Source organism: Neomonachus schauinslandi, chromosome 9 (genome assembly GCF_002201575.2).
Source record: "Neomonachus schauinslandi chromosome 9, ASM220157v2, whole genome shotgun sequence".
Lineage (NCBI taxonomy): Eukaryota > Metazoa > Chordata > Mammalia > Carnivora > Phocidae > Neomonachus > Neomonachus schauinslandi.
The window spans coordinates 96475519-96497079 of record NC_058411.1 but is presented as its reverse complement, the minus strand read 5'-3'; the positions used below and the strand labels follow the sequence as shown (position 1 = coordinate 96497079).

At 34.5% G+C, this 21561-nt stretch overlaps 1 protein-coding gene across 4 annotated transcripts in view; it reads right to left on the bottom strand.

Moving 5' to 3' along the window:
• Positions 1 to 21561, bottom strand: part of TCF12 (transcription factor 12) — a 377690-nt gene that overhangs the window by 54132 nt on the left and 301997 nt on the right. The window contains exon 1 of one of the 4 annotated variants that reach the window (XM_044917867.1): positions 6569 to 6758. The exons of the other annotated variants lie outside the window; for them this stretch is intronic. Within the exon in view, the coding sequence (XP_044773802.1) occupies positions 6569 to 6637 (69 nt within the window). The 5' untranslated portion in view covers positions 6638 to 6758. Of the gene's footprint in view, positions 1 to 6568; positions 6759 to 21561 lie in introns of those variants that run through there. 4 annotated transcript variants of the gene reach the window in all.

Genomic DNA, 21561 nt, shown 5'->3' with positions numbered 1-21561 from the left:
AATACTGGAAACATCCCTGTCAGGCAGGGAGCCATAATGATTTTCTGATAGTTATTGAGAAAAGATGCAAAGAAGTAGTAGCTTTTGCTAAAAAGGTTTTCCTTTTTCATTTTGTTTCTGTTTTTTTAAATCTTGTCAGATCCAGTGATGGGTTAAAAGACGATGTCACTCCCCATGCCTTTAAAAATAGATCCATAGCCTGTGTGGTGGCTGGTATTTTTAAATGTCCCAAATGATGAGGAGATGAGTTGGGAATTTTCCTTAGTATGTGAGAATAGCTATAAATCTTAATTAAGATACCCTTCCACAGAAAATGAGAGGAATGCTTTAGATGAGCACTCTCCAATAGAGGTTTCTGTGATGATGAATATGTTCCACATCTGTTCTATACAATGTAGTAGCCACTAGTTAGTTACATGTGACTATTGAACACTTGAAATATGAACAGTACAGCTGAGGAATTGAATTTTTAATTTTACTTTAATTAAACAGTCATATGTGACTAGTGGTTACTATACTGAACAGCATAGGTTTAGATCATTTTTCCTTACTCAGTTTAGAATTGCATAAATAATTTTGAAAGAAATATTCTTGGAGTCTCATAAGCTCCAAGGCCTATGAAAACCAAAATCAGCCTAAACTGTCAAAAAATTTAGGAACATCTTCACCTGATTTGGAAAAAAGAAAGATGGAGGAGCTTATCCATTTTTCTGAACATGCTCTAACACAGTAATTACTATCAAGATTTCATTATGTTTCGGCTTCTATTAGCTCTAAGGTCAAGATGATTTGAATAGCAGTTTTCTTTAAATTCCAGTAAGTATCATTAAACACTTTAATACATGCTACCATGGACCTCCAATATGTGAAAAGTTTAAAATAATAAGAGAAATCATCTTTAGCACAGTCTTTATCAACTTACCAAGATAACAAAACAAAACATTTGGCTAATTTACCCTACCATCATAATTTCAAAATAAAAGTGTAACATTATATTCAGGAACATCCACTTAATTTACCTTATTTTTATATATATTTTTTATTAAACAATAAAAATTTCACAAGATATACCCGAGTACCTAAAAACCTGGAAAAAAAAGTCTAGGTCACTGGAAAAAAAGAAAACCACAACCTAAGTCAAATCCTATCTTTAAGAACTGTAATTAAACCTCCGGGCCAATAATTTTTAAGATATGCATATTTAAGGGTCAACACCTAAAAATTAAGAAAAACTAGGTAATTACCATAAGAATTTATTTTTAGTTATTGCTGATTAACCTATCCAAGTTCCTCACACAATAATACAAACAACAGTTTCTATTCCTGAATTTTGGGGGCCCTGAATTTAGTAAAAAGAGGCTGTTTAAAAAAGAGTAAATAAAAATTTGGCTTTAAGAATTATACTGATTCAGATAAGGGTGCTAGGTAGGTGTTAGGGAAGTTCAAGAAATTTCCTAAAAACAATTTTCTATTGATTTTTCTGATCATTTTGGGTCCATTATTCTCTGTGAATACTGATCTAATGTATAAACTCAAATACAAAGCATCTTTAACTTAAGTGGCAAAATTTTAAAGTTTCTGAAATTTAGGTCTTCCCAATTTCCTTGTTCCTTCTCTAAGCAAAATTAAAAGAAATATAACCCCAAAGAAAGACATTAAAATTTTTAAATAAATCTATGAAACCACTGTCTAATTGAAGAATTTTCCAATATCTAAGAATACTTAGATAAAAGATTTGATAAATATTTCAATGTTTTCCGTATTTTATTATTACATAAAAATAGAAGTTTTGCCACTTTGCCAGAAAGTCCAATCTACTACTGGAGTCTTTATGGTAATTCCAAGCCCAAGGGGAAAAATATTGATAGTTTCAGTACCAAATACCATAAAAACCAAAACCAAAGGCATCATAACGCAAAATATCTGAGGTACAAGGACTAACTCAAGGACACACAAACCATCTCTGTCAAGGATTCTTTTTACCTAATTAGTCTGCTAAAAACACAACTGGAATTTCTGTAAAAGGGATAAAAATACATGTTTTTATTTTCAACAGTTTCATAAGTAAAAGGAACAATGTCTTTTCCCAAGAATTCCCAGAGACGTGTAGGGGTGAAATGAAGTAAAATTTCCTAACAATAAGAAAACAAAATTCCAGTTTTCAGTACAAAGCAGCTTAAAATCAATGACTAGTTCTGCTGTCTAACAAGCATAGTTGGATATTACTGGTTTTCAATTGTGAGAAAAATGTCTTAGGAAGTCAAGCACATTTTTATTAATCTTAAGTTAACATCACTGGGCATTTTTCACCAGCTTTTTATTGTAACTGCTATCATTGTTATAATGATCTCAGTTTTTCCTGAGAGATAAACTATGGAATTTTTAAGGGACTGGGTTTGAAACTTGTATGCTAGGATAATATACTAAACAAATCAATGAGTGTCACTCCTTAGCTCCCTACATTTTAAAGAAATTGAGATCCAACAATACAGAACTTGATCTCTTTCTTCAACACATTCATGAACTAGTGGAAAGGGATATAAATTTCTTTCTAAAACATTAATAAAGCTGACCAGTGATGACATAATCTCCTGGCAATGGCTGTAGTTTTACACTCCTTGGTATTCTGCCCACAAATTAAGGGGAAAAAAAAAATCCTTGGATTTATATCTAGAATATAGTCTCAAGATAGTTTTGGTAAAGGGGAGAAAAATCAAAGTAGATTTGAGCTAAAGTCCTTGACATTCTATGTCGTTAGCATTGTATCTTCACAGAATTCTTAAATTAATTCATGTTTTCCTCATCCTACAAATATTAGGTTTAACTCTACTGGGCCCACAGACAAGGTGGAAATTTGAATTAATTTACTTGTACTTTCTTCTCTCATGTTAATTAGCAATAAATCCCCAAGGGAACTGAAATGTAGCTCTATATACTTTCACGTTGGTTTCTGTGCTTTTATTAACTGATAATGTTTATTTGCAACATAAGGCTTAAATGTATTTACAATGAAATTTTAGCTACTTCCTACTCTAATTCTTATGAAAATACAAACTACGTGGGCAGTCAGGTGCCAAAACCCTGGCTAAACCAATTTTCAGTACTATGGGTTCTATTAGAAGAGGAGACCACGCTAGTCTGATTTCCTGAGTTCTTAAACAAATCTGGTTTAAAGCTCTTCATCTTAAACAGAAACTAATAAAAATCTGCTTGACTGACCACATCAATCTGCATTCATAAAACTGTTAGTCTCATCATATATGCAAAATACATTAAGTATTTATAAGAATGGCCTCCTGTTTTCCTCAGTTTCATTTTCTTTCCAGTGTAGTATATTTTGATACAAATTATAGTAAGGATAAATGAAGTCTGGCCCTTTGCTATGGAGGCTAGTTAACTTGCCCTTGGGAAAACCTGCTCTTGGGAGAGAGATCTGGGTTCAATTCTGACCTCAGCACTTACTAACTGGGTGGGGCTTGAGCAAGTTACTTAACTTCCCTGAACTTCATTTTCCTTATTTATAAAAGAATGACAGTAACAACTAAATGACAGAGTGGTTGTGAGAGTTAAATGAGGTCAACATAAAGCCCTCACTATAGCTCCTGACAGAGTAGCCCTTATAATCATGTTAGTTCCTGTCTCTTCTTTCCCAGATTCCATCCAAAGAAGCTCAATATTAAAAATGCATTTCTAAGCTTGAGTTTCAAAACTTGGATTTCTGTGTTGTCTCTGATAAGATTAAAATAATCCCCTCATACAATTAAAAGAGCATCATGTCTGTACTTGCTGCAATTTTTATACCTGGAACACTCTGTAGCATCTTCAGTTCAAGGCCTAGAAAATGGAGGCTGATCAGATCAGAGGAAGGCCGAAACTCCAGAATCCTCAAGGTGAAGAAAACAGGAATCCTCTCCTCCCAAAACTTTACTTCCTTTACCTCTAAGACTTTCTACCTTTCTGCATAAAGGACACAATTTAGTCATATCAATGAGAAAACTGAATGCAGGGCAAATTCTTTATACATAAGGAAGCTCAGAAACCCATTATTCTTTGCTATTTTTTAATCTCACAAAATTGATATTCAAAATGGTTTTCAGTTTTCTGTTTATGATAAGCACATATTAATATTTTACAGTATGTTACAGAATACAACCACACAAAGGCTATATATGATACAGATCATTAACCCCTTCTCTTTTCAAATAGTGGGAAAAACAGGGTTAATATTTTGGCTTTTCCTTTCTGCATATAGATGCCCAAGCCTGTTATATTTCCAACAATATAATACGATCACAAATCTTAAATAATAAAATACAGAAAGCCTCTTCGCTCATTAATCTGTTTTTTGCTAGACTACTCAGTCTTATTGTTAAAATATCTCAACCATCCTTAAATACATGAAACCAACTTGAAAATTTAAAAATAAAAACCGGAAAAAAAAGAGAAAGTATTTTAAGACCAGTACCATTTAGGATTTCTTGCTCCCTAATACCCACAAAGGGATCTTAAAAATGAAATCAATGGGAACTTGTTAGCATTTCAAACTATTAATCTGCCCTATCAACTAAAATAAAATGTAAGGTAGGATTAAAGAGTGAGCTTAAATTTAACCTGTTCACTATGAGGATTATATAAAAATTCCATAACTGAAGTAAGGAAGTATATTTCACTTAGAGTCTGGAAATTTTAAGTTAAAGCACCAGTTTTTACCATGATGGGTAGACATCCCCCAAAATATACAGTAAAATGAGGCATTCACATAGTTTCTGGATAATGTAATTACATACTACATCATGTTCTTATTGAAGAGTTGTAAGAGAATAAAAAAAAACTAGAGGTGGTAAAAATAAAATACATATAAGAAAATACATTAAGACTAGGGCTTTATGATCCAGAGGACTAAGCAATATATCAGCTATTTATGCATTTTTCAAGAACACAGAAGTCACCTTTGACCTATATCAGGCACAGGCTATCAATTTTCAGGCTACACTTCTCTATCATACCAGCTATGTCATCTACCATAAGTCTGGAAATACTTAATACCATCAAAGCTGTCCCCTGCCCCCAACCCAATGTAGAACAAAGAGAAATGTTGTAATAGAGTGATCTGTGCTCTCAAAAGAATAAAATCTAAACTCAATTTGAGTTACAGTCTCTCTGCTTCAGAGGCCCTGTATAATTAATTTTCCTGAACTCACAGACAGACACACACACACACACAATCTTCAAAATGACTATTTTACTCAGAATTGGACATAAAAGTATTTTCACATTTTAAATACAGTTAGCAAGGAAGCTATATAGAGATCAAGTAATTTCACTTATATTCCCCATCTAAATCTACCTCTCACATTTTCCAAAGCTCTGCTTATATGGCTAGTGGGAACACATACTTTTTAATAAGTTTAGGATATTGTGGCTTGATTATCATCTATTAAGAAAGCTTACCCAAAAGTTAACAACCAAATGCTAACAGAGTCCAAAGAGGCCTTCCCAAAGCAGTCAGAGAATGAAAAAGTGCTTTCATTAGTTCTCATGTACCCTGGTTAGAATCATATGCTACTTGAAAACATTTTCATTAAAGCATTAAAAATGCCTCTACCCCCGACCAAAAAAAATATCACTAAAGTCAGATATGTATTTAAAAAGACACTTGAGGGAAAAATTTTTTTTGTAAAGATTGAGGAGGAAAATACTGAATTTCTGACATAAACCCAAGATTGTTATTCACTAGTATAACATTTTTACTACGTTTATCAATTATAAGGATAACTCCTAATCTTCCAGTGAAGTTCACTTTTAGAATATACAAAATCCTCTGACTTAAAGATACTTTTGTAGAAACATTCTAAATAATATTAAGTAATTAAAGAACAGAAAAGTCTTGCTTAGCCACACAGAAAGGTATTATTTTAAAACATCTAACCATGTGCTATAAATTGACCAGAAATACATTCTTTGGAAAATGTTTAAATGCATTCTTTGAAAAACAGTGATTTATTTTATGAATCTGTACAGGGTCAAAATTCTGGTTTGATTGGAAACAGATGGTATCCCAGTAAAGTCAGGCTCTGGACCTGAAACTCCAAACAGGAAATACGGCCCTCACTAGCTGACTGCTTCCCTAATCATTCCCAGAGCTTCATACTTGTTATTTTTATGAATATCCAAGATGACTTTCATCTTTCCCTTCTATCTACAAAGCATCAAATAATCCTCTCTCTCTGTGAGTGTATGTGTTTTATATATGTTATATGTTTACAATATAAAAAAATTGAAAAATATGTACTTTTAAGCTCACTGCTAGTAAAGACATCAGGGATTAAAAATAGTAACTCAGAAATTCAGGTTTATTTTCTATCCTATTTTAAAAATAAAAGCCAACAACTATTGAGTAACAGTGTCAAAGGCAACTTTACTGACACTACTTACAAAGAAATACACAGTTTAAATGTATTGCAGAAAATGATAAAACCTCACAGGTTTTAGTAAAAAGCAATTCATCTACACTGTTTTCCATTAAATAAGCCAGTTAGAAGCTATATGAACAAAGAAAAAGACTTACCGTTTTCCCATTGTAGTAATACATCAAAGAATTGCTGCCCATTCCAGGGACAGGATAAGCACAATACATGTTGATTTTGAAAATGTTAGTTTGCAGCTAATGCACACAGCTTCTCTCCAAGACATACATCCACACAGCCAAACAGAGTTAAGTCTTCAGCACTATGCATCCACACATGGATCTACTCAAAAGGAACTTATGCAAAATAGGACTGAACCAACTCACAGAGCAGAGAGGGAGGGTTTATGCTGTAAGTAACCTCTTTCAATTTCTATCAAGTCCTTGCACTGGTGGAGGATACCAATAAGACAAAGTTTGGGTATTTAAAAAAAAAAAACAAGTTACTTAGTAATGTTAAATAATGAAAAGAGAGAGAGTGTCCCAGAGATAAATATCCCAAGAAATTGTTAATTTTGTCATATATATGATATATACCTCCCTCTCTCAAAGAAAGGCAAACTGACATCTCTTAATCTGTTTTTAGTTTTAATTAAATTAGAGTACAGGTGGCAGGGAAACCCAGCTTGCTATACCTCTAGCAACATTACCATCTGGCCTGGTCTAAAGTTGCTTCCAACTTTGATAAACACATGATCAAGCTATCAGGAATTGAAAACACTGAATCATGTGTAACAAGAAGGATCTAGACAGTTAAGCCTTGTACAAAATCACTTCCTGGAGAAAGCAGACCCATCACGTAAGTACCTCTTAACTAGCTAGAACAAATCATAATTTTTTTTAAGTTATAAAAATCATATTGAAAAAAATGTTGAAAGGAGCACATTTCATGAAAAAATTCAGTACAAAAACTTAAAAAATTATCTTGAAAATAAACGTTTTTAAAAACAGACCTGTTTTTTTCAGACCTATTTAATAATACAGATTTTCAGTTATAAATCTCCTTAAATTTCTCATTCACAACACCAGTTAAAAGTTTATAATGGACTACACTCTTCTAGACCATCTAATATGTAAAAGCAATTCAGTAGTTAAATAGTAGTAGTTTTGTTTTCCCTTACATAAAAGTATGAAAGGCTGGTGTGTATAACAGACAAGATGTGCACTATAGCTGATAAACCAAAAAAGGTTTCTTAGATGTCTTTCCTCCAAGTTCATTACTGTTCTTAAAGAATACTTTTTATATTCATATTTTTATGTTAATGCTCAGATTTCTCAAAAAGGAAAAATAAGATATAGGAATAAATGTCTCATAGACTTAAACATTTTATTACACTTAAAAATCAAAAGGTTTTAGACACTGTCTGCAAATACATATTTCTCCCACATATTGTTATTTAAAAAATTTTCAATTTGTCTTTTTCATTTGTCTGGATTCTAACTCAGAGAAACAAAATAGAAACATTTATCTCCTTTCTCCCCATCAAAACCTCTTTGTATTACTCTCTCTTCTCCCTGGGCCTTGCAGGTTCTAACAAAACTGTGCCAATCAGAGGAGAGTTAACAAGCTGCAAAAAGGGGCACATCACCTTTTTTTAAGGCACCTTTCATGAAGCAGAGCTCTTCTAAAAAATATTACAGAAACATTCAATAAGAGGGCAAAAAGTAAACAAAAAACCCAACCCATTCTTATGAAACATACTGATCAAATTATATAATAAAACCAGATCAGACAATAAGGCCAGCTAACTTCACAGTGTTTAAAAGCTGATGGTATCGGAGTAACAATAAAACCTCCCCACATTCTCCAGATACAGAAAAGACTAAGCAGCAGCTGCAAAAGAACATCACTGTACAGCAGACTATTAAAATGCCAGTCTGCAGAGTGGTTTGTAACTTCCTCCCTCCTGAGAGACCACAAAGACCCATTTCAATCCTTAGAGCACTGTGTAAAAAGCTTTGATTTACAATTAACAATGCCAAGCCTTAAAACCATTCAAGTAAATTTTACTCTTTCATAGATATAGTCGTTCTCTGACAAGAAAAGCTACTCTTAAAAAAAAAAAGATGGGAAATTGATCATCTAAAATAAAATTTCCTTTTTCTCTTAATGACTAAAAATTTAAAAATTTACTTTTGAATAGAAATTGAGGAGGAAAAGAGGGAAGCCACAAAACACTGATAATACTTGAACATTTTCTTCCTATAATCATTGCTCCAACTTGAGACAACTTTTATATATTGGTAACAACAACAACAAAATCCACTTACAGTAGTTAAGGCTCATTTCTCTGGGGCTTGCCAGAAAAGAGTACTATTTTGTCTGATAAAACAAACAATATAAAGTAAACCCAACTATACAATCTTGGCTATTAAAGCACAATGAAAATTTCAGTATTTCACCATCAGTTCTTTATTTTAGATACAACTGTATGATACTCTGAAAGGAATAAACAAATATTCAGGCAAAAAAACCCAGTTCAGAGTAAAGTCAGACACTATAATCTTCTACTGTTCTAAAGTAGTTTATTAAGCAACTGGAGAAGTTTGCTATTAAAGCTGAAACCTGAATGTGAAACATAATAGTTTCTAAACAGAGTTGAGTAAATTAAAAGCTTTTGCTTCTCCTTTTCATTCCTGCTTTCAAAAACAGAGATACAAAATCCATACACATGTATTTAAGACACCTTCCTCTTCCCCAGTACACAACATATTCACTTGGTATACACTACTGCCTGAATTGAAGGAAGAAGCAGAAACTTAGAGAGATCTACATATATATGACATTAAACTAATTTTTCAAACACAGTCAGTCATCAAGAAAACGGTGGTAATCTAAATAAAATATTCCCATAATCTACTTGTGTGTTATGGCAAGGTCTTTTGTTACCCCCACATATTTTTTTGAAGTCGGCCTTACCCTGAAAAAACTACAACTGGTTGACACAGACTATCATTTTCTTTATCACAATTACAAATGATCTTTTATGTTGTCTTTTTTCCCTTCCTCAAAAATATTTTTTGAAAAATTCTAATTTAATCTATGCAACAGCTGCAGCACAATTTTTTTTCTTAAGAAGAATCATATTACAGGAAAAAAAGGCATATAGATGGATCAAGTGCTGCTCTAGTGAATGCAGTTGTTTAATCTTTGCCTTTTTTTTTTTTTAAAGGAACATGTCAAGGGTTAATCCTGTGACTCAGTCTGACAAAACGAGTCAGCTGGAGACAGGGCCACTTTTTAAACCTGATTTCAGACAGACGTGCAGTCTGCACAGGAGCTCTGAACTGTCCTGCACTTTTTATCCTGGATTGTTTCCACCAACAATTCTATGTAATCACTTATGTGTTATTCTAAGATGATGTGATCTAACTTAATATTCATGCTACCTCGTCTAATAATCTAAATCACCAAGTTTTATAACAAAATGGGCATTTCTGTACACATGGGCAACATGATTAATGAAAATGTCACAAAACCCTGAAAAGAATATGACTTGGAGCCATACATCTTTTATTAACAAACTGATGATCCTGGTTTGAGGATTATTGCATTTCACCGATTTTCAAATACAGTTCCCCTTTCTTCAATGGTTCAGGATGTGATGTTTATTGTCATTCCAACAGCCATCAAGCACAGATGTAAACTAGATAAGACAAAGCTATAATGTATTTTACCTAAGCAATTTTAATTCTTTACTGAAGATTTAGGAAAAGATGTTTTCGAAAAGTCTACTAGATAGAGATTTTCTTGCAGCTTCTGTTTAAATTCCAAGCCCCCATGCAAAATTTCCTTTTTCCTTCTTATTTTTCTGTTGGTTGGGAAATAAGACATATCTTCCTTGGAGACCTATGCAAAATTTCATGGAATTACCTATGCAATATTTTATTTTAATCTGTTTTGTTAGCTCTTCTTTATCCCTATTTGGATCACTGTAACTCTCATACCTGTTTTATAAACTATTCTTAAGCAAGAATAGTTTCAACAGTGACCTAAAGTTCTAAAAAGTTTTCAAAAGAAAATTTTAATTGGACTGAATTACACATCTTGAATTAATCAGTTAATAAAGGCCAGTTAATGGTTAATCTTATTGTACATTTTTCTAAAACAAGGAGGCAACATTCTGGTGTCCCAAAAGGCCAGAAGATCTGGCTAGAAAAGTAAATCTAAAACCTGTTAGAAGATTCCTCGTGAAAAGTTTCAACATTATTTCTAAGTGAATCAATTCCTGGAAAATAAGACTTTCAGAGTGATAAATGAAGCCAAACAAAGTTCACATGTGAATAATTCCACAAATGAGCTCTGTGTTTTCCTAAGCATGAAACTCAGTAAATAACTAATAAATTATTGGATGCAAGGGAGGTGGTGGGTGAGGATAGGTTTAAGAGGGATAGTAAGTGATAGAATCTACAAGTGGGCAGATTAAAAGCAAAAGACCCTTCCCCAATGCCTCCTCTGCCTTATTTAGCTTGTAGAGAGATGTACTTTGCCTAAGCAATTTTACTTCTTTACTGAAGATTTAGGAAAAGATGTTTTCGAAAAGTCTACTAGATAGGGACTTTCTGGCAGTTAGCCTGGCTAACTAAATCAGACACTACAATACCAGGTTTTATATGTGAACATTATATTGTAGATTTTTCTAGTATATGCTGCTTGTTACTAAAGTCATTCCTAAGTGTTCAGGAAGTTGCTTCTGGTCTTTTTCTAAAACCCTCACAATTTAGAAAATTTACCTTTGCAAAAGAGAAAACAAGAATATAAAACTCTAGCAAAATAATACATCTCTCTCTCAGGGCACCTGGGTGGCTTAGTTAAGTGTCTGCATTCAGCTCAGGTCATGATCACGGGGTCCTGGGATCGAGCCCCACATCAGGCTCCCTCTCCCTCTGAGAGCTTGTGCTCTCTCTCTCTCTCAAATAAATAATCTTAAAAAAAATAATGCATCTCTCTCAAACCAACCGATTAACATTCAATGCATATTATTTAAAGCTAATGCTATTGATGTGAAATCATATAAGGCATCTTCTAATACAACAACATCACTCTATTTTTGCTGATACCATTCAATCAGTAAAGAGGCTTCCAAATACTGTTTTCCACTGTATGAAAATCTTAAAAATCAAAGACTTTATTTTGTGTTTTTTACTCAGGTGATACTCTGAAAAAATCATTCCAATTATGCCTTAATTTTGAGTACCTAAATCTTAGCCAAACCAAATAATAATCAGACTTATAGTGGATGATATTTTAGATTGGTCCGAATACTGGTACACAGTTTATTTTGATATTGGTTGGATATGAGGAGCATCAACACACATGTAAACATACACTTCTCAGAGCAGAGTAAAAACAATGCTGAAGTTCACAAATCATATTACCTGTCTCAGACAGAGAACATCAGATTTCTTATTGCTTCTTTACAAAAATCTCAAGTCTAACTTGAGTTTTACAGATGCTTAATGATTAACAAAATAGAAAACAACTATCTGTATAGCCAGTGGTAAGAATCAGTTATATATATGCATTTATAGGGCAAAAGAACACTTGTTTAATTCCTCTTTTGACAACCATATGAGCATAATGAGGATGTGTAAAAACAACTATAACTCCTGGAGGAGAAAGCAAATAAATCTCTTTTTGGGGTAAATAAATAGTATCCTCCTGATACCAATACGAAAAGAGCTGACAGATCATACAAAGCCTCTCAAAGGCTATCATTAGACACCCTTCAAGCGAGCTAGAACTGTAATTACTGAGAATATGTAAAACCTGAAGCAAATTGCATGTTTCTTTTGATCACAAACTCACTATGACAAAGCAGTTTTCTTTGAAAAATTAAAAGAGGGGATCCCCCCTCCCTGGTAATTCCTACATCTCTTGGCTGTCCATTTCTTTCCCCACATGAATTGCAGTTTGTCACTTCTCATTTGCCACTTGAAATAACATGGTAAGAGAATCATTAGCTATGTTGCAACTTGATAATTTTCCTGCAGATGGCTCTATAATCATAGGACTGCCTAACAGTGTGTGTGCACGTAAAAAAAATGATGGACACCTAGGTTTTTAAATTCCTCAGTAAACCAGTGCTTCTGAAGAGCTTTCAAGACAAAGTTTTTCACTACTGAATTATTAGGCAACCCAACAACAAAACTGTAAGCAAACAAAGCTATTATTTAAAATCATCTGTAGGGGCGCTTGGGTGGCCCAGTTGGTTAAGCAACTGCCTTCGGCTCAGGTCATGATCCCGGAGTCCTGGGATCGAGTCCCACATCAGGCTCCCAGTTCAGCGGGGAGCCTGCTTCTCCCTCTGACCCTCTCCCCTCTCATGCTGTTTCTCTCTCTCTCTCTCACTCTCTAATAAATAAATAAATAAATAAAATCTTAAAAAAAAAATAAAATCATCTGTAAAACGTAAACAATTTGGTCTTGGGTTAAGTTAGCTCTCACTTAGAGAAAGTGCCACATGATTTTTTTGTTTCTTCTGCAGTTTTTTTCTTCTGAGTTGGAAAGCACTAGATCCTTTCAATTTATGAGAAATGGAACAGCAACAAGATACTACGTCTTATTTTATTTTTAAAGAGACCAAAAGTAACACCTGCATTTTAGCCCACAGCCATTTCAAGAATCTGCAACTAAAGCTTTAGGTAATTTATACATTAAACTATTTCTGGCCCCAATCTATGTTTTGTGTTTCAGTAAAAATTCTTGTTCGTGGTAGTAATTTTTAAATACTTCATATCTATAATTAATTAAATATTTAGAGTCTACCAAATCATCCTGCCTCATATCTGTAATCAAGTAATCATATAGTCACTGGAAGAAGTCACCCAGATCCTGAATTTATGGAAAAACCTATCTTAAAAAGAATGGTTTCTTACTATTAAATTCTGGTGACCATTCTCAACAAAAGTCAAATAATACTTCTTTTTAAAAACACATCTGAGAAGGGTATAATAAACTGGGGAGGAAATAAGAGATTGTGTCAGTTCAACACAGGACAAAGCAAAACAAAACAAAACTTCACTGGGAAAGCAATAATGCCACCCCAACAACAAGTGTCCTTTATCAGACAGACCGGGAAACAGACACCAAACTTTGAAAGAAGAAACCTCTTAAGTTACTTGTTCTAAGTACTGTGAAAACTATTAAAAAAGGAAACCTCACTAAAGTGAGTGGAGGCTGGAAGGGGAGCTATGCCAGTCAATGTCAATTACAATAAGGTTTGTCAATTATAGACCCCTAACAGAAGAAGAATCCTCAACTGGAAAAAATGATCAATTACAGGGCCCAACAGGGAAAGACTTATATTGGATTTCCTACAAGAAACTACCTCCACAGCTCATGGATGAGAAACATCTTTACCCTGAACACGTGCTTTTCTCTAAGGGGCTTTGCTTCAAAACAACCTTCCCAACTTTTTCTCCCTGAAGTAACATTCCTCTCCTTAGTTGGACTTACCTATGGTTTTGCCATAGTTCGTTTGTCCTGAATTGCAATTCTCTGTTACTCCCGAATAAACTCATTTTTGCTGGTAAAATAACTTTTATTATTAAGGTCAACAGTATCTATATTACAAGTGCATATAATATGGCAGAAATATTCTCCCGATCATTAGTACTCTGTAATGTGAGTTAGTCTGCTCAGGTTCCAAACACTTGGAGTCATACCATATAATGAAAAAGAGCACTGGACTAGGAGTCAGGAGATAGGGATCCAGGTTTTAGCTCTCTTAGAAGGTATGGGAGCTTAGGGTAGGACACTGCATTTCCCTGAGTCTAAGTTTCCATTTCTGCAAAGTGTAGGCATTAAATTAGGCCAAAGATGTCCTAGCCATTTCACCACCAATAAAACCTTTTATTATTTACTCCACCCAAAAACACGGAATTCCTATTTTGAAAGCTTTTTGTCTCTCGATTTTTTTAATTAAATTATAACAAATACTTTTCCCTGTTAAAAAAGATAACAAAGCCATGTAACTTTCTTTTTTTTAAAGATTTTATTTATTTATCTGAGAGAGAATGGGAGACAGAGAGCATGAGAGGGGGGAGGGTCAGAGGGAGAAGCAGACCCCCCGCCGAGCAGGGAGCCCGATGCGGGACTCGATCCCGGGACTCCAGGATCATGACCTGAGGCGAAGGCAGTCGCTTAACCAACTGAGCCACCCAGGCGCCCCGCCATGTAACTTTCATTCAGAACTTCTGATTAAAAGGGAAATGAAATTTTGCCATGCTGGGCTTAAATCACTCTAGTGAAAGAAATGTGATGTTTTACAGACCATGGATAATTTTATTTCAGTAAACTACACAATGTTAGGTTTTTTTGAAATATTTTACATCTTGTATTACTATTTTTGAAGACCCAGGGCTGTGATTCACTGGCAGAGATGAGACCCACTGTCCACACCAATCTTAAATTGTATTTTTTAAACACTATCTGTGAGTGGCATAATTAAAAGCTTAAAAGCCTTACATGAAAGGTTGGTCCAAAAGGGAATCCAAAAACATTATTACAACTTCTTAGTCCCAAGCTAAATCTAAATGCTTTATATTCTAATAACATTTATGCTAGCATATGAAGTATCTTTATAAGGGGTTAGTTATATATTTTCACTTAAAACTAACATCTTTTGGGGTGCCTGGGTGGTGCAGTCATTTAAGCATCCAACTCCTGGTTTTGGCTTAGGTCGTGATCTCAGGGTTGTAAGATTGAGCCCCATGTCGGGCTCCATGCTCAGCGTGGAGTCTACTTGAGATTCTCTCGCCCTCTACTCCGCCCTGCTTGTGCTCTCTCTCTGAAACGAATGAATAAATCTTTAAAAAAGGATAAAACTAACATCTTTTTAAATAGCTATGTAGTGTCTAAAACAAAATGGTAAAAAAAAAAAAAAAGAGGGTTAACATCTTACCAGTAGGTAACCGCTCTTATCTAACTTTGTCATTGTTTAATTAGCTCAGTATCAATTTTGATTTTTTTTTTTTAAGATTTTATTTTTAAGTAATCTCTACACCCAACATGGGGCTGGAACTCACAACCCCGAGATCAAGAGCATACGCTTCACCAACTGAGCTGGCCAGGAGCCCCACAATTTTGATTTCTCAGTAATGTACAATTTGATCTACATGCCAGACATTTTATGTTTGACACAGCATCATGTGTCAAAAAAAGATTTTTGGTTATGCCCTTCAAATAAACATGTAGGCCTCTACAAAGATGGTTTGTTATAATTTTAGCAAGCAACAAAAAGTTAGGGAGTCAATGGGGAGCCTATGGTAATTACGTAGGCTGTGGCTCCTGCTCTATTTTGTAATAAAGAATTTTGGGCCTATGAGTTGCTTCTTTGTGTCTTTTGGCTGGAGAATTTAGTAGATCAATAAAAGAGATTGTTATGTGGATTATAAACAAAGGTATATTCTGTAGTAAACAGGTAGGCTGGAAAGTTTACTAGGTACAACAGGAAAGTAAAGAGTGAAAAGCAGGTAGCAATACCATAGTACCTTTACGAGTGTGTGATCTTGAGAACACTTGTTTACCCTAACATTGGTTATTTCAGATGGAAATAATGGATATATTATATATAAAACATAAATATATATAAAGGTTCAAACTATTATTGCTGTTAAAATTGGAATAAAGGTCATTTGAATATAAGAACACAACTATCAAATTCTGAGACCTCACATGGAAAACCAAATGCAGATCTTCCTAACTCTAATATATCTAACAGAGGTAAAGACTAAGTCTATATAAATGGAAAGAATTTCAGTGATCTTTGCCACTGAAAAGACTTCCACTTTTCTGATAAAAAATTGTGGAGATTTTCTTTTCCTCCTTGAAAAGTTTTTTACAAAGTTTAAGCATGTTAAACACTTATAGATGGATAAAATATACCTAGTTCACCTTGAAGGATGTATTATTTTCAGATTACCCACTATGTTGTTTATGCCTTCTGAGGCAACTCAGCTGAGCATGGTCCAGGATGAAAGAAGAGCCATGGCTATATTGCAAATCATTTGACTTTGTTCATTTATTCAACAAGTATTCACTGAGCATCTATTATGCACCTAGGTGCTGCAGATATAGCAATAAACAACATACAGAAAACTCCTGCCTTATCAAGTTTCTCTTGGTTGAGACAGATAAACAAATTCTAGCATTTCAGAGGGTAATAGGTGTTATAGAGAAAAATACAGCAGGTCAGAAAAGGGGGGGTGATGGAGACATGTTGCCATTTTATGTAGGATGGTCAGGAAAGATCCCCAGCAATAAAGTGACATATGATCAAAGAGAAAAGTAGGTGAGAAAACTGTGGATACTAAGTGAGGTATGCTCTGGCAGAGAAAAGAGTAAATGCAAAGGCCCCAAGGCAGGCTTGATATCTTTAAGGAGCAGTAAAAAAGGGCAAGTGTGTGGGTAGATGGGTAAATTAGTGGAATATGATATCTGGGAGTTAGTAGGGGTCAGATCAGAAGGGTCTTGAAGGCCATTTTAAGGACTTTGGTTTTAGAGTGGTAAGAAATGCTATTGGAGGATTTTGAACAGAAGAATATCATCTGATTTAGATTTTAAAAGTATCTTCCTGTGTTAAAAAAAAATGAAGGAAAACTGAAGACTAGTTGGGAAGATGTTGCCATAATTCAGGAAAGAAATAAAGGTGGGCCTGGACAATAATGATAGCAACAGGTGATGACAAATGGTCTAATTTCTGAAGATAATTTTAGTATGAGGAATTCAGTATGGGAAGATAATCACTGTTTCACTTTTATGTCAGTGAAACCATAACTTTTTCCCTTTAGGAATAGGTTTCCTGTATTCTGGTTTTCCATACTCCTCTGTCACATGAGGATCATGATCCTATATTGTTTATTAGGTCAATCCTGGTGCACTGTAGAGTAATGGCTGAATTACCTGTAATTTACCTTCCCCCACCCCCACAAATTTACTCCTACTATTGTATATAACCAGGAGCTAACTGCATAAATGAGGAGAAAAAGTAGGACAAATAATTCAGTTTCTTATACAAAGGAAAGAAGTTAACATATTTTTGATGATTTGAATAGCTGGAGTAGGAGGAAGTTGAAAAGTACAGCTTGGGGCAGGAAGTCATTAACAGATGATGTTCCCTATTATAGGTAACATAAAATAATGGCCTTACAGTATTTATTTTTATCCTTTTAATTTAATTCAAAAAGCATTTCCTGGATGTGCCCAGAGGGCAACAATTGCTCAATAGAAAAAAAATTGCAAAATTACTTCTTTCCACAGGTCAAAGTTATGTTTTGACTATAAGCATCGTGAAGACAGGGTACAAATGTCCATGCTTATTCATACTTAAATCCATAAAGCCTAAAATAATTCTTCACTATAATAAGCACTTAATATAAATTTACTGACTTTAATAGAATGGATCCATATTCCACTTACTGGAGATCTAGTAAATGGAGCCCATTTTGACACTAGAGTGTCAAAGCATTTCTAATTCTTATTTAAATTACTGGGTTTTAAAATATACAAATATCTTTGGTGATGTTGAAAAAAATAACTTGATTTCAAATAATATCAAGTTATATAGTTTAAAAAAATTATGAAGCACAAGTCAGAAAACTTGGTAAGAGTTTTATTACTTATTATTTCTTATTAATACTAGCCATCATAAAGCTAAAAGGGGAACTAAATAAGCCATAAATATTCACTTAAATTTATAAATATTAACACTGAAAAAATGATTTTTCTAGTCATGGGATGGAAGATTCTCTTAAGTTTCATATGAAACTTTTATGTTTAGAGAGTGTTCATGTTTCTTTTCTTTTTCTTTTTTTTAAGATTTTATTTATTTATTTGACAGCACAAGCAGGGGGAGCAGCAGGCAGAGGGAGAGGGAGAAGAAGGCTCCCTGTTGAGCAAGGAGCCTGATGCGGGGCTCGATCCCAGGACTCTGAGATCATGACCTGAGCCCAAGGCAGACGCTTAACTGACTAAGCCACTCAGGAGCCCTCAGAGTGTTCATGTTTCAACAGAATCCATTTCATAATCAATTTGGGTTGGAATTCCTTCTCAAGCTGTTAGGAACAACCTTTTAGCTTTGGGTTCTATGAGAAAATTGGACCAGGATAAAAGATGATGATTGGGCACACACATATCTAAGTTTAAGTAAAAAATTATAGTAGGAATGTTTATATCAAAATCAAATTATTTAAATACTTTAAACCCAATTGTTTTAAATAATCATTTACTAATATATATATTCATAGGCTTACTTTTGATGTAATAAACTCTCCTGCATATTATTACCTAATGTGACATTTAAATCTAGAAAAATTATGACACCGTACCACCCACTTTATACATTGAGGCTTTTCCACTATCAGTCAGAATAATGTAAATAACTTTCCAAGTTCTGGAAAGTTTCTGTCAATACAATAAACTCTAGCCCAGTGCCCAGAGCCTTAAGGATATGAAAAAGGGACTAATGAATATCATCAGGTAATGAATCTAAAAAGCCCATAAACAACCAGGGAATAGAACTAAAAAGTATTTAATTTTACTTAATTTTGTTTCTCTTTGGGTCTGTTCTTCACAGGAACTACACTGTGGGAATAAGAATGCATCAACTTTAAGCATATAACTTGTGTAAAGTCTAATGCAGGGGTTGGCAAATTATGGCTGTGGGCCAAATGTGGCCCACAACTTGATTTTACAAATAAAGTTTTACTGGAACACAGCCATGTCCATTCATTTATGTATCATCTGTGGCTTCTTTCATGCTCTGGTAGCAGAGTTGAACAGTTGCTACAGAGACCATCTGGCCCACAAAGCCGAACATATTTTCTAGATAATCCTTTACACAAAAAGTCTGCTGACTCCTAGTCAAATACATTGAGGTAGAGTAGAAATATAGGCTATTAACAAAAAGGTAAGCAGGTTCTAGCCAATTTTCAGAAACATAATTTCTAGAACCAAATTATGTTTGAACACTAATAAAATGTTGGCATATTATAGATATGTTGAGTTATGTATTAAAATAATTACAGATGGGTGCATCTGGGTGGCTCAGTCAATTAAGCATCAAACTCTTGATTTTGGCTCAGGTCATGATCTCAGGGTCATCAGATTGAGCCCCTCATCAGGCTCTGCGCAGAGTCTGCTTGTCCTTCTCCCTCTGCTCCTCCCCCCGCCTCAAATAAATAAAATCTTAAAATAATTACAGATGATAAAAGACAAAAACTTTGAACGGTCAACACATTAAAATTTGTTTAAAGTCTATTCAATAGGGGCACCTGGGTGGCTCAGTTATTAAGCATCTGCCTTCGGCTCACGTCATGATCCCAGGGTCCTGGGATCGAACCCCACATCGGGCTCCCTGCTCAGCAGGAGGCCTGCTTCTCCCTCTCCCACTCCCCCTGCTTGTGTTCCCTCTCTCGCTGTGTTTCTCTCTGTCAAATAAATAAATAAAATCTTAAAAAAAATAAAATCTATTCAATAAATAAAACACAGTGGGGAAATTAGGAACTATCTTTGGACTAACAGTATTTAAAATGCGTAAAAGTCTAACTATGCATTTATATATATAGCATACATTACAGTCCTTGAAATTAGGTACTACACAAATACAATAAATGACTTTTCAAGGTAAAATCACTACTGGTTCAACAAAGTAAAGTCTTGAAATTAGGTACTACACAAATACAATAAATGACTTTTCAAGGTAAAATCACTACTGGTTAAACAAAGTAAAGTATCAGAGATGGCAAATTTCACGTCAGCAAATTATTTAGGATGTAACTGCCTTCCCTAACTTAGAATGAAATCCAGAGCCCTAAACATCCCCAGTGATAAAATTTGGAATTTCTTAATTTATTCCTTCTTTCCTATACTTGCAAAAATAATCCTCAATTGCATTTAGATTTAAAAAACCCTTTCATGGTTCTGTTGATGCTGAACACCCTGAGAGTGGGCTTAAACTCTAAAAGCATTCACAAAATTCAATTACCACATATACTTTAGAGACTATACAAGTTACACACACAAACACACATTGGATCTTATCCTACATCTGGTTTGTGAAGTCTTAAAGATCTGAAATACCAGCAACTGAAGAGTTCAATAAACCTTAAAAGCCAGCTCTGAAATTCAGATGTTCTTTTTTAAAAAATAAGAGAGGTCAGAAAATAATAAATATTGCTGTGATTATATAACCACATCAGTAGAAACAACTGGATTCATAGGACTCACTCACTGGTTACTTATCCTTCTACTTTTTGGCTTAAAACAAGATCAAAGACATTACTGGCTCATCACAAAAATGAACATCGTAGAACTATGGATTAAAAGCCTATTATCTACACTGATAGAATTCTGACACTGTTCAGAACAGTGGCTACTGTCAGCATAAACAGAAGCTATTTCTTATTAATGTCTGAAGAAAATCTTTCACTCAATGGCTAAACTGAATATAAGTTTGGAATGGATTATAGAACCATTCTCTTTATATACTAAGATTTCTCTGCTAGTCTGACCTATAAAGTCAGAGAAAGAATCGGCCACTTTGGAAATTTTATATCACAGTGGCCTTCAAATAGAGACAGCTTATTTAACTGCCAGAAATAAGAAACTCAAGTACCTACAGTTGTTCTGTGCCCTCTATGCTTGTCTGCCAAAGGAGGGAAGCTCATACCTAACCCAACTCATGTTCAAGAAATGGAGGGTTCACACTCATATAGTTCAGCTGAAGCTGGTGCTGTGTGTAACTACTGTTTATTCCAGAAGCACTAGGATTCTTGCTAGCCTTAGAGGCCTCAGATAATTGTCTATAATCACTCTGTTAGCTTTCGAGTGACTTGCATAAGACCACTCCCTTTGAGAGTATTCTACTTGCTGCTCATCTTGCTTGCTATTTTCTTTTTTTTTTTTTTTAAAGATTTTATTTATTTATTTGACAGAGAGAGACACAGTGAGAGAGGGAACACAAGCAGGGGGAGTGGGAGAGGGAGAAGCAGGCTCCTCACTGAGCAGGGAGCCCGATGCAGGGCTCGATCCCAGGACCCTGGGATCATGACCTGAGCCGAAGGCAGATGCTTAATGACTGAACCACCCAGGT